Source organism: Labeo rohita, chromosome 2, assembly GCF_022985175.1.
Source record: "Labeo rohita strain BAU-BD-2019 chromosome 2, IGBB_LRoh.1.0, whole genome shotgun sequence".
Taxonomy (NCBI): domain Eukaryota; kingdom Metazoa; phylum Chordata; class Actinopteri; order Cypriniformes; family Cyprinidae; genus Labeo; species Labeo rohita.
In genome coordinates, this window is record NC_066870.1 from 31947409 (window position 1) to 31973471 (window position 26063).

The following is a 26063-nucleotide window of genomic DNA, read 5'->3' on the forward strand; positions in this document are numbered from 1 at the left end:
AAAGACGGTATTGCTAAATTACAAGAAAACATTTATGATTAATGTTTCTCTTTAAGGTTTACTTGAGATTAAAGTTGATTTCAGGGCGTTCTGAGTGTGTTATTTTCTTTTTGCACATTACTTTTTGAATTAGGGGGATTTAAGGGGATTAAGAGAATCTCATTTATCTGAAATTTTTAGATGTAGCTTGGGGCTGTACCTTGCGGAGTTTAAATGTTTTACAATAACTGAAACTACTTCAAAGTGAAAGGCCTGTCCCCACCCAGCCCCTCACCCCTTGAATTTTAGGGCTCTTTAAGAGGTCATTGAACACTAAACTACTTTTTTTGATTTTTCAATTTGTTTGTGTTGCACATTATAGAAGATTATGTTAGCATCCGTTCATTTTGATTGGAGGAAAACACTGCTTAATACATACTGTCACTTCAATTTCAATAGCACCCTCTAGAGGTGAGAGACTGACTAAAGAGAAAGAAAAAGGCCATGTTCGGTTTAACACTAGTTGAAGAAATGGCACCAGATCCTGGTGAGACACAGGGCCCACGACCGATGTAAAGTATCGAGATAGAAATTTGTTGCCCATTCTCAATGGAAAAGTGCCCAAGTAACACTGGCAAAAAGTTGCCCTGTGTATCATCAGCCTTAATTACATATATAACATTCTGTTTTTCCTCTTGTCATTTTAGAGTTCTCACCTGGCGATGATTGACACTTTAATGATGGCGTACACAGTTGAAATGGTCAGTGTGGAGAGAGTACTGACCTGCATTCAGAAATTTACTCCATTCCTTCCTGAGGAGGACTTCCCTTATGATGCTGAAGAGGCAATAACCACTTGGATCAATAAGGTGAGAATCCATAGCATTCATAATAGAAACCAGTCTTTGACCTATGGGTTTTTCAACTTGTGATTCTGACATTATTTGGAGTGTGGTTTGGCCAACAGCCAGTATAATGCCAGTTTAATTTACCAATTTAGCAAATTAAAGTCAATATTTACTAATAATATTTTAAAAATAAAAATTATGTTAAAATACAACAGTAATCACTGTTGTTGCTAATAACATTTAAATTGTGCTTATGATGATTAAATTTAAAACATTAATGGTAATACTGAACTGTCACTGTAATACACTGTAAAACTACACCTCTTGTCTCTTTACTGACTATCTCCGCAGCTTTCTGGCATATTTACAGAGTGATCAAAGAAATACCGTTATGTAAGATCTGTGAATCCCAGCAGCATGGAATTATGACAAATGTCGATCTAGTGTGATGTAAAAGTTTTGACTGTTTTGACTGTTCAGACTGCAGTCATATTACAAAACATCTGACCTGAATCAGATTTAGATATCTACCTATTTGTTAAAACATTTCCATTTACACTTGGCCACATAAATGTGTCTTTGCACAACAGATAGGAAATCTGGACTTCAATTCCCGTGCTATATGCAAATGCAACAGATAAGCGCTGCATTTTATTAATTATCAGCTAATTTCAAGATCAAAAACCACAACAGGAGAGAGCATGGCATCAGCGCTGGAAGGATAGGTTAGTCTTACTACTTTTAATGAAGACGATTGTGTTTACTGAGCATCTGCGACTTATTTTCAGTTTCTTTTGTGGCAGTTTGCATGTCTTCTTGCTGAAGAGATACTCAGCTACTCATCCACAACGATGAGTGTTGCATTAGTGCTGTCATATCTGACTGTAACATGCCATATAGCCAATAAAAAGCTCTCACACGTTTATTATTTTTATATTTTGGAGGAGTAAAATTTGCATATGTGGTTTCAAAAACCAGATGCATTTACACTTGTCCAGTTTTGTCTGGAATGCAGCCCAGACCACCACCTGAAGTGGTTCAAGCGATCAGATTTAAATGCATCTCGAAAGCGTCTTGGAATGCATTTATACCTGGTCTTTTCACAATTGGATAGCTATCCAATCAGAGAAAATGCAAGCTGCTTTCACACTGCAGGCAAATGTGGCCCAAATCAGATGTTTTTAAATGCAACTGCAGTGTGAACAATCATGTCAGATTTCTTACGACTTTTACGTCACTCTAGATCAGAATCACCTCAGATATATGCAAGTGTGATTTTACACACTACCCATACTATCAAGACAGTTGCGAAAGGTAATCAGTGGAAGTGTGATGTGTCAGAGCTCGTAAGTATTACAGTGACAGCTCTATATACAAGAAAAACATGAGCGCTCATATCGTCAAAGTTTCAAAACTCTCCTGTCTTTTAACCCTTTTCTTTTTCATATTGCCTGTTCATAATTTCGCTGACTTCTACAGCAGATTACACTATAAATAAATGCATAATCGATTTATGTCCTCCTTGTTTACTTCTGTATGACAGCGCGCTGCACAAATGTTGCCAAATCCATCATTTCCCTGCGGAATTGGGCTACTTTTTCCAATATTGCCATGTATTGTTCTTTTGAGCATCTGGGCCAGGTCAGAACCATGATCTGTTCACACTAGAAATCTGATATTGGCCACATTTAAAGCAATAATGTGGCTATACAAAAAAATCAGAAAAAAACAGAATTGAGCACTAAGGCTTGCAGTGTGAACGTAGCCGAAGTGACCAGGTGTAAACAGGCCTGAAGTGTCCCAAATCAGAATCGAAAAGATCAGATGTGGTTTGTGCTGTTCACACTGTCATGAAACTAAATGATTTGAGTTGCATATGAACAAAAAATAGGATTTGGGCTACATTTTCTTGCAGTGTGAATGTAGCCTATAATGTCTGTTCAAAGTTTAAGTTTTGTTACAGTCGTTTGCACTGTTCCCAGTTCAGTTTCCTGCCTTTGTTCCTCTGTTGTTACCATAGTTTTTGGTTTGCCCTCATTTGTTACACCTATAGTTAATTAACCTTGTTTAGTCCCTAGTATTTATCTATATAGCCCTCATTTTCAGTTGTTCTTGGTCAGAGCTCATCTTTACAAAGTGGTTGGTCTGTTTGCTATGTTTTTGTAATCTGAATAAATGCTGTAGAAATGTTGTTAATTGTTAGTTCATAACTAATTGAATCTTATTTTAAAGTGTTCCCATGTTTCTTGACCACTAACAGAATCAATGCATGCCAGTTGAAAATAGTGTTAATTTATTTAGAAAGCAATTCTCATTTCTTAGTTGTACCTATTGGATTTGTACATAGCAATGCTAAGTTTCATGTAAAATGGGCTGATGCTGGCTGAACAAAAGATTTTTAAAAAAGATCAGTAATGTATGTAAACATATAACCAGTGTGCTCTCTGTTTTCAATTTTTCATGATGTAATTTTTTGTAAGTTCTGATAAACACTACTGACTCTTCACTGCATCCTTGAGATATTTTTTTTCAATATGATGGTTTGTTATACACTATTAGTCTTTTACAATGAGTTGTATGTTTTTATATTGTCGCACGTTTAACTTTTTGCTTGCTGCAAATGTTTGGCTTACTTGTATGTAAGTCTGTATATTTAATGTAACTGTTGTTAAGCATTGAGGTGAGGTGTTCTATTCATACATTTTACCTAGTAGCAATCATTCAAATAACTGTCAAATTCAACTTTTCTCTCACGTTTTATGATTTATTGCAAGTTTCAACTTATAAATGACATACAGTTTGCTTTAAATGTTGCTAGAATGTCACACTTGTAGTGTTTCAATTTTTCTTGCGTTTTTATCCCATTTCCATTTTTTGGTACTGAAGTATCAAATATCAAACAGATATTAACAACTATACTGCAGCTAATCATGAAAACAGAAAAACATAAGTGATTAACTAGACAAGCTGACAAATACTATTACTGTATGACTTTTTCTTATAAAATATACCAAATCAAACAACAAGTTTATAAAAGTTACATGTAAGCACATATTATATCATTGCATCTCACAGATATGTAAAAAATAAATGCATAACAACAGAAAATAACTGATATCATTTGAGAATCAGCTCCTAGATTTAGGTTCACTACAAAGAAATTGTTCTGTTTTACACTCAGCTTAGGATGATTATCCCCTCTGTCAGTAAATCATGGATAGCTGATCATGTATTGACTCTCATGTCTGCATACTGAATGTCATAGGCGAGTGGACCATCAATAGCAAAGCCAATGTAGAAAGTCACCCTCTCTGTACTGTGACCACTTCTTAGACCTCCAAGGTATGTGCGGCGCACAGGGATCCTCAGCTTTCCATACTCTGCATAAAGCTCACCAAGCTCCATCATGCCATTAACTCTGAGGAGCTTGTCTTTAATTGCCTGTTCCTTAAAAATATCTGCATTTTGCCATAGAACGTTACGGTCTCTTACTGTACTGAAGTCGCTGTCAAGGTTGGCTTTAGAAACCAGTCGTTCTAATCCATCAGACTTCCCCAGATAGAAGTGAGCAATGGGATTTCTGACTCTGAAAATGTGTGAGAGTTGCTTTCTGGAGGATTTTTTTAGCATGTCCACATATGCATCTATTCGGGGGTCAATGCCATTTTTTCCAGGCCATAGCAACAATAGTGCAAGGTAGTAAGGTTCTGGATGTTGATGCTGTGTTCCAGCATCTTGCAAAAGTTCTTTCAAAAGATAAGTGAGTTCTTTTGGGGTTTTTGCAAACTGTGACTTAGGTTTATTCAGCTTTAGAATTATGTGGGCAAGCAAATGGTTTGTTTTGTCTGTGAGAGATTTGGTGACACAATTCTTGAATATGAAGGAATGTTTTTCAACAATTTGCTCTATCATGTTTTTTCTGAACTCCAGAAACTGAAGAATTCTTGGGAAACTGTTTGCTCTGTTTTCTTCTAGGAACATTCGACATTCCTCAATTTCCATGTTCATGCTGAGTTTTGGTTTAAGTTTTTTCTCATTTAATCTTTCCTCAGTTGAAGAACAAAACAGGGAGATGTATTTTTTGAAGTGATCTGAGAGTTTTTCCCTGTTCTTAAACTGCTTTTCTTTGTCAACAATGCCCTTTTCTCTTGTGTAAGTGAAGAAAACTTCAAGGAAGTCAAAGGCTTTGTCTACTTGTGTCTTCAAAGAAACAAGGAATGGTTCATACTCCATTAGAATATCAACCAGTTTTTTGTTGGTGTTGTTCTGGAATATGGGAATGTTTTTTAGAGATATTTTGTCTTTGAAAAACTGCTGAAAATAATAATTTTTCATGGAATCCCCTTCTTTAAACAATGGCAAGCCCCTCACAATGTCAAAGACTGTCATTGCAATGTCAATCTCACTCATGTATCCAGATATGTTGTAGGTGTTGGGTTTCCTATGAAGTGTCTCTTCCAGATCAGGAATGTCATCTTTCTTTGCCAAGATTTGAGCCCTCTGGAAAGCTTTCATTGCTTCATCAGCTAAATCCAGATATTCTTTTAGGTCATCGGGTGTGGGTGTTTTGTTCTCTGGTTTGTTGCAATCAATTTTATGTTTTAGCTCACTTCTAGAGACCTGCCCAACTGTATCGAGGGTATATGAATTCTCTTTGATGGTTTTGGCCGTGTGTGCCCAATCCTTTGCTAGGGCAAATTTTTTTTCATTCAGATAGAAATGTCTTGCTAAAGCTTGAGGAATTACAAAGTCCTTATCAAATCGTCTCGATGCTTCTGTAAAGATGCTCTGGATTTTTTTCAGTCCGTCATTCTGTGTATTGATGTCCTCTATCAAAAGTGAAAACAGTGTGTCTTTCTCGTCACCTTCTGCCTTGCGTTGTCGAGTGATTAGCATGCTTTTAACTGACTGTAGGAAGTTATCTTTTCCTATTCCACTTTTGAAAAATAAGTCAGAATGCAGCAAATTTTGGACTATGTCATATCTTGTGACTTTGTGTGTGTCTTCTAACTCCTTGACACACTCGGTTGCAATACGTTGATGAACAAAACGGATTGCTTTGTACACTCCACATTCTTCAGCTTCAAACTCAATTAGCAAGCATGACTGAGGTTCCATTTCATCCAAAACTGTTTGCTTTCCCCATAAATTCCTTTTAATGCCCAGAAAATCTTCACACAGTGACACGGAAATGGCTGAATCAGCCACATAGGAATTCAATAATGCCAGGATTGAGAGAAGTTGTGCTTGTTTTCTTTCAATGTCAAGATCTTTGAGAGTATTACGAGCAACGTTTGCAACATACTCTTGACTGAAGTTTGACTTCATGATCATGAAACTGTAGAAATTCTCTGGTTTTTCATGTGTTTCTTGTAGTTCCTTAAGTTTCAATTCGAAAGCATCCATTTCTTCTTTAGACAGAGTTGCTGTAATGTACTGACTTTCAATGACACTGTTTGAGAATCTCACTTTTGGGGTTTTTGAACGTAAACAATTTAGAACAACAACAAGTGCACTGGGAGATATTTCGTTGAGAGTTTTCCGTGTACAGTGCTGAAGTTCCTCTGTGTTTTCGGTCTCTTCAGAGTCATCTACTAATAAAAGTACTGGTGTTGTCCGTGAAGTCTCATTCTTTCCACACCTTACCAGGTAGGCAACTTGTTGTGCTACATCATGTTTGGAAACTGTGTTGTCCTTCAGAACTGCACAACGGAAATCCTTTTTTAGATTCCACATTACATGCATGGCTAATGTGGTGCCCCCACAACCAGGATGATGAAAAAGATTCACCATGACACATGTGCTTGTTGGATTTTTGGTTTTATTTTCAATGATGCGTTTGAGTTGATCATATTTGTCCCGTTTTATGAATGGTTTTGTTGCATTTTTTTCAGAAAAATAGAAATTCCACCATTTCACTTTGTCGCCCCTATAGAATTCAGCTTCTGTTTTAATTTGAAATTCTTGGAATTCTTGACTATTCTCATCAAACACATTCTCACACTCATTTTCACAAAGGACCTCAAGAGAAGGCATAAGGTCCTCATCCTTCTGTTGGAGAACAACTGAACTTCCCTCAGCAGATGGAAGAAGCCTCTCAGCATGTGGCTTGTTCTGTGCCAGTTTCAGTATTGTCCCATTGATTTCACTGAGCTCCAGGTCATATATACTCCGGTGACTGATGTCATGTTCACATCTGGCTTGAATGAAATCCTTCCATTTCTGAAAGGAAGCACTGGAAGTGCATATACTTAAGATGTTCTCTGTACCACCAAGGTTTTTATAAAATGAAACAAATGTGTCAAAAATGGGATCGTTCATGGCTTCAACAGTGGAAAGGAGGAGGAATATGACTAAAAAATGTCCTCTAGGAAGAATGTATGGGTTGCAGATGAATGAGATCATGTCTTGTATTTGTCGTGCATTGTCTATTAACCATTCGCTTGGTTTGAGTGGTTTGTCTTCTGGATTGTCAAGGTCTTCTCTGCCATTACAAAATACCCAGCTTGTTTGTTTGTATAAAGTTAGATTTTTCACAATTACTGCTGGGTCTCCATGGAGCTGGCTTGGTCTGTGAAGATTTGCAATTCTGTCATATGTGTAATTGTGGCAGGACCCATTTTTTACAGAGTCTGGATCAAAGTCCAACACACAGAACAATTTCAATGTTGTCATGAACTGAAGATGCTGGAGTTGTTCAGGGTGACTTTTGTTTGTTACAATGATGTAGTAATCATAATGACCCAGTCTGCTTCCTCCACATGTCAGCAGATTCTTCAGCTTTTGCCCCTGGTTTGATGTGCCCTTGCTCTCAGTTTTCCTTTCTATTTCCTTTCTCCTCTTGTCTAGAACATTCACTTGGACATTCATTCGAGTCAGCTCATCATGCAAGTCTTTTGGATTACCATTTTTATAGATGTCTCTGGTTGCAGCTCCATCTCTGATGAAAAGCGATTTTCCTTTGCTCTTTTTCCATTGATTGTCCTCATCCAGAGTCTGGATTTTAAACAGCTTACCTTGAACTATGCTGTAGGATGGAACAACATCCACCTCTATGACGTATTTGCCAGATAGTGTGCTGTCAGCACAGAGCACTTCTACAAAGCGTGGTTGTCTAATGCATGCCTTTGCTTCATCTGTGTGCTCTTCAAAGTATGATTTAATACCCTGATTAAAGTGATCAATGATGGTGTCCTTACTGTCAACACTGACACCAACAATCTCACCATGAGTATATTCAGAACTCTTGGAATCTGCTACACCAAAGTGGATGGTTCCATTTGTGCGGCTGTTCATACAACCAGCAGCAAAGCGAAACACCTCTTTATTGAACTTCTTCTTTATTATGTGAATGTCATCTGTTCTGCCCATGAATTTATACTCATGAACTGCATGAATCAGATTGTCTGGTCCTGTCTCTGGTGGTAAAGTATAGTTTTGAATGTATCGATGAGAGGCAGCATTGTGATCAAATGGATAGAGACTACATGAGTGTTGTCCAGGCTTTCTTTTGCTCTTTTCTTTATCAGTTATGTTGTCTGCATTGATGACCACTATTTTAGGGTCAACTGCCTCTCTTAGTTCAGTTTCTTTGGAGGTTAAATGACTGGATGTCTCTTCAAGCATTTTTTCTTGGGAAGGGGTTGGTTTTAATACTTCTTTTGTCTGGCAATCATCTTTTTGAGTACTTGTGATCATATCCGTTGAATCTTTATCAACGTTTAATTTTTGGCTTTTCTTAGATTTACTTTTTTTGCTTGATTTTGTTTTTGACGTTTTAGCTACACATTTAGATGTTTGTGGTTGATCTGTTGAATGGTCTTGGATTTCCTCAGTTGTGTCTAACCTGTCCTCTTCTTGCTGTGTTTGGGAGTGTATGGGGGGTACAGAGTCTGATCCATGAAGCTGTTCTAACTCCTTTAGTTGGTTGATAATAATAACAGCTGGACCATGCTTAATGCCAAGGTAATGCAGATCACTGGTCTGGTAGCAAAGTAGTGCTTCCCCTGATACATCTTCATCATATAACATGTCTGCATATTTTTTATCCACTTTCACTACTTCAGTTAACCAGTAACGTACTTGCTCTTTTGTCCACTGCTTTACTAGACGGGGAAGTGTTGGGTTTTGACTCATTGTCACCACTGAAATAAAAAAACAAATACATAACGATATAAAATGTCTGACGGCACAATGCAATTTATGAAATTTATCTCATTATTGAAATAATATTTGGTCACACTTTATTTTATAGTCCAATTCTCACCATTAATAAACCATTAACTATGACTTTTGCCTCAATAAACTCCTACTTTACTGCTTATTAATCATTAGTAAGGTAGTTGTGAAGTTTAGGTGTTGAGTAGGATTAGGGATGTAGAAAATGGTCATACAGAATACGAGACAGCATAATACACAGCCAGTATGTTAATAATAGGCATGGTGTAATAAGCCACTAGTTAATAGTGAGAATTGGTCCCGATACTAATTATCTACCATGATGCACAAATCTACAATGTTATGTAAGGTTTGCTTTTCTTGTTGCATTCTTACTCTGCCTATACAGAGGGAAACTGCACATTTTGCCAGTTTAGTTATGAATAAAATGTTGTCTCTTTGAGATGTCGTGGCTAAACCAGGGGTGGGTAACGTTGATCCCGGAGGGCCGGTGTCCCTGTAGAGTTTAGCTCCAACCCTAATCAAACACACCTGAACAAGCTTATCAAGGTCTTCAGGACAAAGCCACTAGAAGGCAAGCCTGCAACCATTAGGCAAAAAAGCGTAACAGCTAAAGCTAACTCTTCCAGTCTGGCAGTACATGGGAAAAGTTTTTTTAATGGATGTCAATGGAGGAGAGGCTCCACTACGCTAAATAAATAACTTCTTAGAGAAAACAGCTTATCATTTAATGAATCGATTCATTCCTATGGTATCCGTAAACGGCGATTGAGTGTCACAAAACTCTGACTGAAATTCAATGACGTCAAGGCTGTAATGTGATTGTAAGGGACACGTGATCCAAGTTAGCTGTTACGCTTTCTCCAGTAGTAAGTAATACAGACCCTCTCATCTTCCTATAGTAAGACAATCTCTGCTTCAGGATACGGGTTGGTGTTTTTTTTTTCAGGGTTGGAGCTAAACTCTACAGGGACACTGGCATTCCAGGATCAACGTTCCTCACCCCTGGGCTGTAACTATGCTCAGATGCAGAGAAAAGTGATTTTTATATTCATATCTGAAAATCAGATCAATCAAAATTTAAAAAAAAAAAAACTTTGAACCTTTGACCTTTTTCTTTGATCCAGTCAGTGGTTGTCAGTGGTCTTTTTTTCAGGTATACATTTAGTATAGTCTATTTTTTTATTTTACATCCAGTTGAGTGTTTGAGTATGTATGATGTTCAGATAAAAACTGTTCTCTCCATCTCTGGTATTTCTCCTCTCGTTGTGTTGCACAGCATTCTGTAATAAGAAGAATCCTTCTTTGAGTCACATCCACATACAGTAATTATCAGTTGTGCCACCAGAGGCCGTTATCACCACATTATGTGCAACTATAGTTAGGCACATCTTTTAACCTGTATTTGACAGTTCCTGTAACTTATTGCATGGTGCTAACATGGGTCATGGGTTCACTTCCAAGTGAACTCTCAGAACTGATAAAATGCATCTATTCCACCTGAGAGCCACTGCAGCACCCTTTTAAAAAAATGTATAGTGTTATGTAATTTTATGTAAATGTAATGTTATAGTTAATTAACTACTTGTTTAGTACTCTGTTAGGTTTTAACCATTTCATGTAACATAGTTCGAAAAAACAAAAATGTATTGCTTTTATTACATTTATGGTCATTGGTACGTTCACAGTTCTTAAGAATCCATATCTGCTACACAAGGCTTATCGAAATTAAAAAACAAACAAAGAATCAAACAAAGTGATCATTTATACTCATTCAATGCAGAGCAAAATCTCAAGTGTGTATTTGTGTGTTTATGTTTGCTTGCATGTGCTTATTTTATGTTGATTTTCCAATGCAGGTAAATGAACATCTGAGAGACATTCTGGCGCAAGAAAAAATAGTTAAAGATGCAGACGAGCCCTCCATTCTTCAAAAGGTGAGCATATTCTTTAATAATGCATTAATATTGTATCAACAGATCACATGCTAATATATGTCAAAGTTCTATGAATGAAAGGCATTACAAAGCTCAAGTATTACAAATTGCAAGTAATATTGAGATTTTGTTGTTACTTTTAATATACAGTAATATTTAAGCAGTTAATATTTTGATGTAATAGAAATTGTATAATTTAAAAAAAAAAACTACAGCTTATTCTTACATTATGCTATGTCAAACATTAGCAAAACAATTGAAAAGATGCAGCTGAAATCTTCAGTAGTACTCACATAGTTTATGATCTTTATTATCGAAGCGCCATGCTAGTTTTCAGCTTGTCTTTTCTGCTTTAAAGCAGTGTGTTGGATGTTTCCATATGCGTGGCTGCACACTCTATACACCCCACCCTTAGGCTTAGTCATTGTCAGAGCACAAACCTGTTTGTACAGGTTCAGAAATGCTCAGAATTTTTTTTTTGTAGCCTTAGGCGGTCTGTATATAAAACAGTACCTTGACATATTTGAATAGAGAGGCAATGTTTTCCTGGTCGCTATGGTGTTTCAACCTTTCAGTTGCCCTCAAATGTGAGATATTCCTTAAGAGGATAGTTCACCCAAAAATTTAAATTCTGTCAGAAATGATGAAATGTATTCACCCTCATGTTGTCCTAAACCTGTATGACCTTCTTTCTTCTGTGAAACATAAAAGAGAGTATTTTAAGTGTTTTTGTTTGTTTGGTTGGTTTTTTAATGTATGTAAAAAACATAGACATTCAAGATAACATCAGTCAGGCGAATTATTTTAAATAAACTGCTAAGTATGACAGTCTTTCACTTTCATTACTGTAGAAGACAGTGAGTCGCCATGAGCAAACATAATCTTTTGATGAATAAATGATGTACCAGGTCCTAAAGGCTATTTGCTTTCATCATTATTACCAGGGTTGGGCTCTGCTGAGAATGTAAAATGTAGGAACCTATTGTTCACATTTTTTTTTTTGTCTTGGTGTTTTGTATTATTCTAGTTTTATTAGGGGCTCAAGCACCAACAGTCAAGTTCCCTTTATTTCTATAGTGCTTTATACAATACAGATTGTGTCAAAGCAGCTATTTATAGAGGTAAACAGGTAACAGCAGAATCAATTACAAAAACGTAGCTATGGAGAACAGTTCTACAAAAGGCAGCAATATTGTTATGCAGGTTGAGTCGGTTCATTGTTGATTCAATTCAATGATGTTGATATTGCAATATATGGTTCAGCTGTAAAGCAGTTCTACAAAAAGTGGTGGTGCCATCATACAGCTTAAAGTGCCACTATTATGGGTTATGAAAGGTTCATATTTTGGTTTGACATCCATGCAAGGTCAAAAAATACTTTAATTGTCTTATAATATGCATTTATATTTACATTATTTGCTCAACGACTCCCAAACAGTTTGCTCAACAATTAATTTTTCCAAACCCCTCCTTTGCATGACGCTAATCTGCAGTGATTGCTGCGATGACCCAGTCTGTTGTGATTGGTCTACTGCATGCAGCACACATTGGAAACAGAATGCCCATCACCATTACATTAAACACCCAAACAGCCATGGTATATGCGTTAGCCCAATGCAAAAACATATTGATAAAGCGCTGCAGTTTGTACACCAACGTATTGCTCTATTCTTTATCATAACTCCAATAACAATGACAAACATTCACTATTCATCGACACAACGACAACTGCGAGCAAACAGATATTGCTGTTAGCCAGTTAGCCAAAGACCTACAAGCTGTGCGGAGCAAACACAACACACAAAACTAAATACATATTTTGCATGCTACAGAGTACACGAGAGCAATAAGAATAAAATAGAATAAAAATTTCCTGATGATTTACTCACCTCCATGCCATCCAGGATATGCATGCAACAAGTGGTTGACAGTATGCTAATGTTTCATGCTGACGTCAATCTTTTTTTTTGAGAGACAATAACTTTATACATGGTGCGCTTTCAGATTTAAAACTAGGATATTTTAATTCACTTAGAGCTGTGTTACACACTGCATAAAAGGTAATTTTCAAAATAATTGTATAATAGGGGACCTTTAATTCAGTTCACATTTTGTTATCCAATGATGTCAGTCACTGCAGTGATATCGATAAGTTACTAAAAGTTAAGTGTCTTTCAGACCCCAACTAAGCAAGCTAGAAGGTGACACTGAGGAACCCAAATTCCATCAGGTGACAGAAATGGAGGAAAAACCTTGGAGAAACCAGGCTCAGTGTGGCTATCCTCTGGAAAACGTGAATGAACGTGATGTGATATTGATTGGGGTACATCACACTGGCTTTAGGTTGGAAAGAAAGAGTTGTACTCTGTCCAGCAGGGAGAAGAACATGAATGTAGAGCTTTCACTTAGCTAGCAGCAGACAACTAGTTTGTCAGTGGCCTTAAGCACGATAAACATCTTTCCTGATAAAACTGCATTTCTTCTTCTCTCCTGAAAATGTCAGGGCATCAGAGAGGGTAAATTGTAGAGACCCCAAACTCAGCAGGATGGTTCCAAACATTCACCATTTTTACGGCACACAAACAGACACACATCCGTCCAACACTACATGGCTCTATACTGGGGCAATTTGCATTTTGGATCATAACTTTGAAACCATAAGGGGTATAATCAAAATTGTTTTCCTGCGAATCCTTGAATCAGGCACTACAGAATACTCATAATCAACTCACACATTTTCTGCCATTTTCAATTTTTCAGAAAAACTACTTTTTAAAACTCCTTCTAGGCCGTTTGTCCCGTTTGCATGAATCTTAGCACATATCATCACTAGACGCTAAAAAAAAAGTCATCAAAAGAAATTTGATTAATCAAAGTGTTGTGAAGATATAAATACATTAAGTGGCCAAAGATTCCTATGTTTAAACATATTCTTATGGTAAAACAAACATATGTACTGAATTTTGTAAAAATTATTTAAAAAACACTTTATATTTTAACTATTAACTCAGCAAAACCAAAATTCTTTTTTTCAGAATCCTTGCTTCAACCGTGAACAATTTAATTTTTATGATTATCTATAAACTTTATCCACCATTCTGTCAAACCTTTGAACTGTCCTTGTGTTTGTTTTGGCTCCTATGTGCTCCTTTCCTAGTTTTCCCTCGTTTGATTATGCCCTTATTTGGCCCTTCCTGTTCCTGTTCTCATTATGTTCATATTGATTTCAGGTGTTCCTCGTTAGTTGCGTTACTTAAGCTGTGTTCTGTTCTGTTTGCTTTGTCTGTCGATCTTCTTCCTGGACATAAGACACACAAACACCTCTCAAAACAAAAGAAAACACAGAAATAGAACAAAAGGGACGTGACAAAAAACTTAAAGATCATTAAATGTTAGTTTGAATTTTATATATCCCAGTAATATTGAAAACAGATTTGTGAGGTTGCCAGACATGGATAAATATATTGCTTTTCGTTTAAAATCAAGAGACTATTTTGTTTGTCTCTTTTAAAACATATTTTATAAAAATTTCTATAAAGAGACAAGCATTTTGGTGTAAATAACTCTTACTATAACATGGTAACACCTGCAGCACTAGAATTATTCTGTTTTGTTTACTTTTGTTGTCTTTAGTAATACAAATATTTGCTATGTGTAGCATTTTTGCTTCACATTATTATTAAATTGTAATTTATATTATATAATCAAAATAAAATTTTCAGGCTAAAATAAAATGCAAGGACATCCAATGACTGTATATCATCTACATAACATATACAAACTACACTTTTTTTTTTTTTTTGACTTCTTTTTTAGTGTAACAGTAATAGGGAGTTAAACCAGTTTCATAACTATAACTATTACTGAAGATTTAAGATGGCCTTTGGTGTAAAAAACACATAATTAGACAGATTTCAGTTGGATCATGCATGGGCTATTGGTGCTTGGATGATTGCTGCTTGTGACTATTATTATTATTATTATTATTATTATGCTTGAAGTTTGTAGTATGCAATAGAACTGTATAGTGAAAAGTCTCTCAAACTCTACAGCAATACCCACTATTTGAAATGTATCTTGTGTCAAGTTTCAATACTGTCAGTGTGTTCCAGGTTTCACAAATTAAATTTCCAAGGCTTTTATTCATTCAAATGAGATTCAAAGTTGCCTGTACTGGGCCAAACTGACAAACAGATGCGTGTTATTTTAAATCTTAAACCTTTCACTGTTTGATTAGCCAGGTTGGGCTTAAACCATAACATGCTCACCTGTCTGTGGAATGAAGTTCTTCAGGAATGACCTGAAGATTTCATTGCAGTGTAGGTAGTAGGTTTTTTTTTTTTTTTTTTTTTCACAGTCTCACAGAAGGCACTTGTAACAACACAACACTCAGCAGGTAATGTCATAATAATAATAGTAATAAGACGAATAAAAAGTGCTTTAATATAGGCAGCATTTAAAGTGTTCTACCCATGCACCTTTTTATGTTTCACTCTTATCTCTTATGTTCATTTTTATGTAGACTCACAGGATGTCTTTTTTCTTTGTTGCCTACACTAGTAAACTTTCTTGAGTTTCCCCCATTTTATTGCAGTCTTTGGTGTCATTTTACTTGTAGTTTTCTCTCTTTGCAATCATATAACTCTTTTTTGTTCATAGTCTGCATAAATATTTTGTTTGCATGTTCTAAATTATAAAGTTAGTCTTGCAGATACATTCTAAGCAGACAGCATTCAAGTGTTTTTTATATAATTTCTATTTTGTCAAGCAATATTTTGTCCTGTTTAGCATTTGCAAATAGCATTTTTACAGTGATACATAGATTTTCTCATTGCTCCTTAGAGTTTCTCATGGACCACAAAAAAAGTCTCCAAATGTTCCCAGTTGGGCAAATAAATTCCAGTTACCCTAAACAATGATGCAGTTCCTCTTCATTGGTCAGTTCCATCCATTGGCTTGCTCTTGCCATTCCATGCTCAGTAACTGTGACCCCACCTCAAACACTGGACCGTCAAGCACAAAATTTAAAATCATAGGTCATATACTGTTGGCAGCATAGGTGAATAAAATAGGGAATCATGTCTGCACACAGTTCTTATACGTACATCCCTATTTTCGATGATTTCCCTGGATGAAGCCCACAGTCAATTTTGACATTTTAGAATACAGTTCTCCACTGAAAATTAATTTTGTTTTACACTAGCATGCAGCTTCCCCATCCCCCATTCCCAACTGTTATATATAGTGTCTCACAAATGTTTTATTAATCCACATATTTTGTGGGTTTGTGTTGTATGATTGTATGTGTCTTTTTAACTGACTTGTATCATTGATTATAATGCATACCATTTGAAACAATTTTGCTGTCATAACAACCATGCTGTGTTTGTGATTCACAGGGGAGGTACAGGAGAGAGGACTCTAAAGCACGTCCAACTCTTTGTCTCCCCCTGGTGGACAATCTCCTGAAGGACAACACAGATGGCTGCGCACTGGCTGCACTGCTGCACTTCTACTGTCCTGATGCTGTGCCACTGGAAGGTACTGCTGCAGGAAACTCTTGTTTGTGATATGAGAAATATAGAACTGTTTGTCATTCCAAGTTTCTTCTTACACTGTATTGTGAATACTTTATGTTTAGAGAGCCGCATTATACGTTAATATATGATGATGACCTGTCAGGAAAGGGCCTTGACACATTGAGTGGTTCTGTGACCATGAGCATGGTTTAATTGTAGACTTTCACTCTCATTTAAAGGTATAATTAGGGGTGTCCGATATGTATCATCTTTGATAATATCATAATTGTTGTTTAAATTATATGTGATTTGACATGATCAAGTATGTCACAAAATAAAAAAAAAATACACACCTAGAGAGTGCACGAATAGACTATGAGACCTTTGTATAACTAACCTCTTACTTTATATAATTTAAAGATTTGTTTTTTGCCTTTATTATGACAAGACAGATTAGAAGCGACAGGAAGTGGGAAAGAGAGATGGGGGCGGGATTGGGAAAGGTCGTCAACAAAAATAGTTCCAAACAAAGCCACAGCAGAACTATTTCAGTCAGCCGTTTGACCACCTACTGGCAAATTTAGGTTTATATTTGTAGTATATTTTCTCTTCTTTTTGGCAAAATCATTGCAAATATCAGTATTCAACATTTTTTTTAAACATCAAAACCTTATGCATTTTTAACTAAATGTTAAATGCATTCATGTCCAGCATTAAACAGTCTGTGTAAATCCATTTAAATGCCACTTAAGATGCAGATTCTGTGCCACCTCTGCATTGCAAAGAATTTTGTTGATACTGATTTAATTTGAATGTTAACAGCCCTATAGTGTCTTACTATTTGAATGTATAGATTAAATGCAAGAATTTGATGTAAAAGATGATGCAATACATTTAATGTAAAAATTGGCCTTTAAAGGTTCTGTTATTATTTGTTCACCTTTATGGTAAACATGTGACTTTTTTTTTTTTACATACAATAAAAGCATTCAGTGACCAGGGGCAGTCAGTTTTAAAAATGGACAAAAACGTAGTCTATATGATTCATTCTCTGAATTCCAGGCCTTCTGAATCCATACAATAACTTTGTGTGAGGAACAGACAAAAGTTTGAGTGACATTAATGACGTTAATAACATTTTGCGTTTTTCTGTTTTTTATCTATTAATTTAATAATTTTTTTAAATAGATTATTTTATATATTCTAAAATATATTAACTCTTTTAATATTATTTTGTTTTATTTAGGAAAGAAGTAAATTATGGAGAATGGCAGAATTGGAAAACGCTACGAGTTGAACTAAAATTTGTCTCACTTGCATAAGCACTAAGGTTTATTGTGTCATAGTACTGCTAAAACACATCTCCAACATTAAACTGCACAAATAGTAGTGATTTTCTTATCTTGTACTAAGTTTGAAAAAGTGTTATTCTTGTGTAGTTTAAGATCAGTTTTTTTTTTTTTTTTTCATTTTGTTTCATTGAGAGGTGTACAGTAGTTGAGATACTGTAGCACAACCCTCCAACAGAGCCTGTACAGATAAACCTTCAACAAAATACTCTACACTTACTCTGGCCCTAGATAGCCCATAGATAACAGGCACACAGACAGCATCAGGAAAACTACATTATCCACTAAACTCTCTCTGAAGTCCCTCGTGTCACAAACACAACAGCATTCAGATATTTAGTCATTTGAAGGACATAAAGTCTCTGCCTCTTAGTGATATAATAACAGGATTTCTTTGACTTTAAACTTGGCTTGAAAGAATTACTTGTGCTACTAAAGCCACTTGATGACACCACAAATGTTTTTGTCACTTTTGATCAATTTGATGCATCCTTGTTATATAAAAGCTATAATTTCATAAGAATAAGGGTGGAGGAAGAAATGAGCGAAAAGAACAGACAGAGCAAGTAGGAGTGCGTGAATGGAAGTTTGAGCGAGAACAGAGGAACAGTTATTCAAACATAAACACATCTCCACCCCGTGACTCTGAGGATTCTGCTCGTTACATCACACATTCTGGTCCCGCCCTCACTGAATTCTATTGGCTTCTACTTGAGTTCTGTCTCCGCCCCCTCAGATCTACTCATAACGTCATTGGCTGTTATGTGGTTTGTTCCCTCCCCATCCAGATATCTGTGTCAAAGGAACGATGTCATTGGCTGACAGTCTGTACAATCTCCAGCTGATCCAGGAGTTCTGCAAAGAAAACCTCAACAACTGCTGTCACTTCACCCTGGAGGATATGCTGTATGCCTCCAGCACCATCAAGGTAATTCCTGATGTTCATATAGTTTACATCTCTTTGCTACATTTATATTTATGCATTTAACAGACGCTTTTATCCAAAACGACTTACAACAGAGGAACAAAAGCAATTTGATGATACCATTTTACTGAAACTGATTGATGGATTTTATTTTGATAGTTCAACTGAACATCGGTGCTCTGATTATGGTATATAATTTTATTATTTTAATGGTATATAATGGTATATTATTTTATTATTTTTTCCTGGAATGATTTAGTATCTGAAGTTTTCTCAGATGTTTCAACACAATGAATAGGATGTGTGTTTCCCATTTGGTTCAGTGTTGCAAACTTTACATGGTTTCTAGGAGACAAATTCTGAGTGCTTTCTCTAGTGATTTTCCACTGTACATCCTTTTTTAGTTTGACGCCAAGATGAATGAGTGATCACTGGAGTATTGCAGGGAATTTCAGCAGGGCTGGTGCAGAAAGGAAAGCTGACCAGTGCGTGTTTTAAATCTGACCGTTTGGGATGACTGAGTCATCGTTTGTGTGTATATGAGAGTGCTGCCAAGTGGTTTATCTGCTTAGTGGTTTGTCTTCATAAACACAGTCCATGTGTAGCCGTTACCTCACATATTTTAGCCGTCACCATCATAACATATTTTTTAAGCCAATGTGTTACATTTTCCAAACTGGCAGATGTGGATTTGCCCTTATGTCAGATTAATTTGTGGTCGATTATGTAAACCAGGTTAAAATGCTTGTCGGCTGCTTCAGCCAATTACATGCTGTTCAGTAAAACAAAGGTACATCTGATTTCTTTGGTCAGTTAGTGCTTAAGTAGTGTGTTTTTCACTAAATGAGGTCTTTTTCATGAGGCCAACAGCCACTTACTGTGGTGAAATAAAGGTGTAAGGACTGAATAAATCAGCAGAGAGTGCTGGGTCTGTTCTGTCCGTGTCAGCCTGCCCCGGTTGCTTTGTTGATCTTGTTTGGTCAGAACGCCCTTTAATGCACTGAGAGAGACTCTTTTTATGGTTGCTGCACTGTTGCTTTCAATAAATACACTGTGTTATACACTGTGGAAAGTTGGTTTATTTTGCACTGTTTTACAGTATTTCAATAGCTTAAATTTGTGCTTGTGTTGTCACAACAAAATGATGCCTACTGGGTGATCGGAATATAGACTTCACTCCCATCATGTTCAGATCACATGACCATCCTTACTATTCCCTATGCATAGTATATAGTGTGTACTGTGTGTAGTATGGAAAATTTATGTATGCAAAGAATACCTAAAGTAATAACTCATACTGTTTCATAATTTTTAAAAGTCAGCACATTTTTAAAGTAGTAGGCAGTACACAGTATATACTGCATAGTATATACATACAGTGGCCATTAACTTGCTTTTTGATGTTAGAAAGAGTCAATTACAACCTATAGGAGAACATTGACACCTTGTGGTTATAAAGGAACATTACAAGACCAGCATATCGCAAACATGCTGGGCTTTTCATTCATTGTTTTTAAAGGGATAGTTCACCCAAAAATGAAAATTTGATGTTTATCTGCTTACCTCCAGGGCATCCAAGATGTAGGCGACTTTGTTTCTTCAGTAGAACACAAACAAAGATTTTTGACTCAAACCACTGCAGATTGTCAGTCATATACAGTAATGGCAGTCAATGGCATCCACGGCTTTAAGAGTCAAAAAAAAACAAAACATGAACAGACAAACCCAAATTAAACCCTGCGGCTCGTGATGATACATTGAGGTGTTAAAAGAGAAGTTCACTTCCAGAACAAAAATGTACAGATAATTTACACACCCCCTTGTCATCCAAGATGTTCATGTCTTTCTCTCATCAGGCGATAAGAAATTATGTTTCTTGAGGAAAACATTTCCGGAATGTTCTCCATATAGTGGACTTTAATGGTGCCCCCAAGTTTGAACTTCCAAAATGCAGTTTAAATGCAGCTTTAAATGGCTCTAAATGATCCTAGCGAAATGATCAGTCATTTTCAAAATAAATTAACCAAAAAATGCTTGTCTTGTCTGGTCTCTGTGATGCGCATGCGTAGTCTGTGTAATCTGGGTCAATACAGTTAGGGTATGTCAAAAAACTCTGTCTTGTTTACTTCTTCAACATCAAAATCATCCTACATCGCTGTTTTGCCTTTTTTTTGTAAAGGGCGTTTGATGTTCTATGCATGTTCACTTTGTAAGCACTGGGTCGGTACTTCTGCAGCGATGTAGGACGATTTTGAAGTTGGGGAAGTTTGAAGCTGCATTTAAACTGCATTTTGGAAGTTCAAACATAGGGGCACCATTGAAGTCCATCACGTGAACTTCTCCTTTAAGACACGAAACAATCAGTTTGTGCAAGAAACAGAACAGTATTTATATCATTTTTTACCTCTGATCCACCGCAATGTCTAACTGTCCTGAGCGCATTCACAACAGCCGGTGCGTGACCCGTCAACATGCTCTGGCATATACGATCAGGCTCAAAAGTTGGGAGTTGGTAAAAAGTCAACACTCCCGGATGGGTTTGCGCAAGCAAACGTAATCTTTTAGTTTTTAATCAGTGGCAAAAATCAGGATAAACACAAGTAATTACTATTTTGAGTAGCCGTCGTACCCACAATCTCTGAACTGTGTAAACAATGAGTGACATATACGCGCGACAGATCGCTTCCGTGCCTACTTTGCCAGAGCACGCTGACGTGCTGTTGTGAACATGCTCAGGACAGTTGGACATTGCAGTGAATCAGAGGTAAAAACTGATATAAATACTGTTCAATTTCTTGCACAGACCGATTGTTTCATGTTGTTTTTAACACCTCAATGTATCGCCACGAGCCGCAGGGTTTAATTTGATTCTGTCTATGGATGTTTTTTTGACTCTCAAATCTGTGGATCCCATTGACTGCCATTATATGACTGACAGACTGCGACGGTTTGAGTTAAAAATCTTTGTTTGTGTTCTACTGAAGAAACACCTACATCTTAAATGCCCTTGGGGTAAGCAGATAAACAAAAAAAAATAATTTTTGGGTAAACTATCCCTTTAAAGATTGCAGAGAGTTTAGTCTTCATTTCCTTCTCATTAATTTTAGTGTGTGTTTGTGTGTTTTCAGAGTAACTACCTTGTGTTTATGGCAGAGCTATTCTGGTGGTGTGAAGTTGTGAAACCATCTTTTGTTCAGCCCCGCACACTCAATACCAAAGGTAATGTCTGTCCCGCTTGGTGTCATTATGTTTGGTGTTCATGCCTTTTATTAACATCAACTTTGCATCTGTTCTTTTGTAGTTTCTGACCCATCTCAGTCCAATAAAATGGCTCCCATAACCAAACAAAACCTGATCCACAGACCAGGCAGTCCGGACCACTCTAGGTTTGTCTTTAATATAATACAAGTTTGATGTTTACAAAGAATTTGAATATTTATCATGAATTTATGCAAGTCGAAATTTATATTCCAAACAATTTCATCCTTTAGGTCACAACCTAAAAATGACAGCTCGGGTAAGATTTCAAAAAACTATGTCACATTTTCATAGAACTTAGAAGAGATTTAGCACCTCACGTTACCAACTACTAAAACATAGATCTAACACACATACTGATATCATTTATAGCTTGAATGCACTGAATAAACAACAAGTAAATGAGTATTTCTTTCTCTCACAGCAGTTATCAGGCGGGCATCCTCTTTGTCATATGTGGACGGATGTGTGGGGACATGGCCTAAAGAGAAACGGTTCGTGCCCTCTACAAACTGTCTATTCCTGGGGTGCCCAAACTCAGTTCTGTAGGGCTGGAGTCCTGCAGAGTTTAGCTCCAAGTTGCCTCAAAATACTTGCTTGGATGCTTATGCCTAGTAACAGCTTGAGTAGCTAGTTCTGGTGTGTCTAATTGGGGTTGGAGCTAAATTCTGCAGGACACCGGCCCTCCAGGACTGAGTTTGGGCACCCCTGGTCTATGCATTTGACTCTCTAACACTGTCTTTTGCTTGCTGCAGATGTGTAACTGTTTGTCTTTACCTCAGGTCTTCAGCTCATGGCATATCATTTGAGATTCCACTTGATGACAGCATGAGTTCATCTTCAGGACGTGGACTGAGCCGATCGGCAAGCACTGAGGGTTTGGGTTTTAAAGTTCACCATGCGACCCGAGGTATGCGGAGGAATCTCTCGTTCCAGCCTGTTAATGGGAACGCCCACAGCAAAATACGTGAGGAGGATGATGAGGAATCCAACAAACAGAGCAGCAGACATCGTCTGGGAAACTACGCTGGGTAAATCGTTTGTGCCTTTTTGTCACCAACTCAACGAAAAAATCATTATTATAGATTATTGCTCTCTATATTGTAATATTGATTATTAATATCGATATAGAAAACAATATAAAACCTTTTTGTTTTGTTTTGGGCACATCACGTTCTAGCTTCATAGACAAACATGTTGGTCCATGACAGTAGCCAAGTCTAGAACAAGTTAAGCAAAAACTCCTGCTATAATCACTGAAACTACAAAATTAATCTTTAATTTACATTGTATCTTCACTGTGTTGTTTATAATGAAGTTACTGCACATTTTCTGTGCTGATTGATGTCTCTGATTATTATTCAGCATTGATTAACCTGATTATCAGTTTTCAGCATTGATTAACCTGAATGGCCAATGCAGTTCAGCTGAAATGCATTTAATTGGTTATAAGGCTCAGCGCTGCACAAAACGCATATAAGCAATCTGATCCAGTGTGAGCCAATCTAAATGTTTTTTTTGCATACATTTAATTTTAATCACAACAGCTGTAATACATTGTTAAATTGTGCAGGGACATTTTTGTTCATTTTGCCACAAGCCCTCGTGAATTTCCGACCTTGGTACACTGATAAGATGAAATGAAAGCATCCAAACTGCAATATTTTGCGTAAGTGCAACAACTACAATGCGTCCAATGTGTAAACGATATAACTTACGCATCCACTCCAATTGAAACATCAGCACAGTCTGCATATTTTGAAAAGATTAGGACCAATGTCACTCATATTGATCTCACATATATTTGCTGCTCTTAACACTTTCTCCAGTCCACTGGCAGTCCCACAGTCCGTATACATGAAGCTTGGGTTCTGTAGGAATGCATTAAAAATGCCTGATCTTCTCTCAGTCCGCTTCAGTATAAATTCACCATTAACCATGGCTCTGGTTTTCACTGTAGATTAGCTTCTGAGACAGGCTGCTTTTTTTTTAGGAATATAAAAGAAAGTATTTTGAAGTAATGGTTATCCAGATCTTAAGAGTTGTCTCAAACTGAATGAATATCCCATGTTTCAGGTACTCAAATGGTGTATCGGCAGATAACCCAAGCCCTCCGTACGACCCTCAGCCCAACACTCCTAGTATAGAAGAAGCCCTGAAGATCATCCATGACTCTGAGCGACCCCACAGCAGCTTGCAGCCCCCATCTGGGGACAGCGCCTTTTTCCTGCACAACCCATCTTCCAACAACTCCGCGTCTGATCCAAATGATCCAGAGGACTCGCTTAACAAGGCCAGAGCAGCAGATGAACCAGACCTAAATTCCACCTCTACTGACATGGACACTGGAATCCACGTCCGTACCGAGGATATCCAAGATGGACAGGATGAGGATTCATCCCTGAAGGACTATTCGGACATGGATCAGGATTACGATGCTCGTTCCTGTCCACTTCCGGAGACATCCGGCAGCCCGTGTCCAAACCTTTTGGAAACGCGCTCCCTGGCCACCAGCACGGCCTCCTCATTAGGCTCAGCTGTTCGCATGACCAGCTTCGCTGAACAGAAGTTTCGTAAATTAAATTACGCTGATGGTCGCAGTAGCGGGAGTGGCGGTAACACGCCTGAGAGTGGTGACCTGAATGTCCCAACTCCAGGAGCGACCGGAACAGTTTGTTCGGTTACTCCTGATGCGCGCAGCCCATCTCGCATCACCTCCCCTCGTGATCCTTCACACCTGTTGGCGTCAGAGATGGTGCAGTTGAAAATGAAGCTGGAAGAGAAACGCAGAGCCATTGAGGCGCAGAAGAAAAAAGTAGAAGCGGCTTTCACACGTCACAGGCAGCGCATGGGCAGGACCGCCTTCCTCAATGTGGTCAAGCGTAAAGGAGTCGTGTCGCCACTAGGTGGCGACAGTGAAGGCCCAGATGGTCGGGAAAAACAAACCAGTGATCCGCAACCCTTAAAAACACCTTTGAATTTAATTAACTCAGACTCTAGACTTGAGAGATGTCGACCAGATGGCGCACCACCGAAATCACCTCTGGAGGAAGCAGCCGTGGAAGTGGACCTGGCAGAGTATACACGCTCCATCGAGCGCCTAAACACGTCTCTGAACTTCCTACAGTCGGAGATGCAGCGCTTGGCGCAGCAGCAGGAACGCATCATGCAGATGCGCGAACACCAAAGTTGGGTGATTTCGCCACCAGATCCGTCGCCACGCAAACAGCTGCGGGAGCTTCGCAGCAGCAGCGTAGTTGGCCGAGGTTCAGTGGGGTCGCTCTCCCCCATTTTGTCATCCACCGGTTCGCCGCGCACAACACATCGTTCGCCCTCTACGATCAAAAGGAAGTCTGCGTCTTTCCACGCAAGGACCCCACGAACGCCAAGGCCCAGCGAGTTGAAGGTTACCCCCTTTAGCCGGATGCTCAACACGCCACAGTCAGTAGACAGTCTGCCTCGACTTAGACGCTTTTTGTCAAGTCAATCGCAGTCCAGCTCATTCGCCTATTTGGGACATGATGAGGGACCTTCGAACGACGACCACACAGCTAGAGAAAAGCCATGTAAGCAAGAGCCCAAAGATGCACAAAAAGCAGATGCAAATTCGCTTTCTGCTCAGGTGAATAAAAAGCAAGAAGAGGAAAAACAGGACAGTGGAAAGAGTAACAAAATCACAAGTGCACCAACATCTAAGGTTCTGTCTCAGCCGACAATGGACCATTCGGCAGGAAATGAAGAAGAGTCGCATGAGAAGAAGGATCTGATTGAGGTTCCTCTCTCTGTTCTAAAGCCTCTGGATGGACATGGTCTGGAGAGCAGAAGAGAAACCGAGGATGGACCAGAATCTGGACCAGAATCTAGACCAGACCAGAAGATGTGCTGTGGGTTCTTCTATAGGGTGAGAATCAGAAATTTATTTAGGAAGTATGAGGACTCGAAGAGGAGAAAGCACTCATGTATAAAGGAAGTGGCCTAAATCGGGGGTTTTCAGACTGGGGTCTATAGTTTAGAGAAAACCAATGTAATAATAAATAAATTAATAAACTAGTTTTGTAATCTGAAAAAAA

At 37.8% G+C, this 26063-nt stretch overlaps 2 protein-coding genes across 3 annotated transcripts in view; one reads left to right on the forward strand and one right to left on the reverse strand.

Annotated features, from left to right (window-relative positions):
* The window catches only part of camsap2b (calmodulin regulated spectrin-associated protein family, member 2b), a 48377-nt gene that overhangs the window by 14321 nt on the left and 7993 nt on the right, over positions 1-26063 (forward strand). Inside the window, 10 exon segments of the mRNA XM_051129023.1 lie at positions 687-848; positions 10865-10942; positions 16342-16483; positions 18599-18738; positions 21864-21954; positions 22037-22121; positions 22227-22252; positions 22418-22487; positions 22776-23024; positions 24070-25894. Of these exon segments, the coding sequence (XP_050984980.1) occupies positions 687-848; positions 10865-10942; positions 16342-16483; positions 18599-18738; positions 21864-21954; positions 22037-22121; positions 22227-22252; positions 22418-22487; positions 22776-23024; positions 24070-25894 (2868 nt within the window).
* On the reverse strand, positions 3938-11255 carry LOC127177033 (sterile alpha motif domain-containing protein 9). 2 transcript variants are annotated; one of them, XM_051129010.1, is made up of 2 exons: positions 11236-11255; positions 3938-8971 (listed from the first exon to the last, which is right to left on the reverse strand). In XM_051129010.1, the coding sequence occupies exon 2, from the start codon at positions 8961-8963 to the stop codon at positions 4053-4055; it is 4911 nt and encodes a 1636-aa protein (XP_050984967.1). In that variant the 5' UTR covers positions 8964-8971; positions 11236-11255; the 3' UTR covers positions 3938-4052. The 2 variants fall into 2 exon arrangements, with proteins under 2 accessions (XP_050984967.1, XP_050984958.1); XM_051129001.1 differs by lacking the exon at positions 11236-11255 and adding an exon at positions 10116-10155.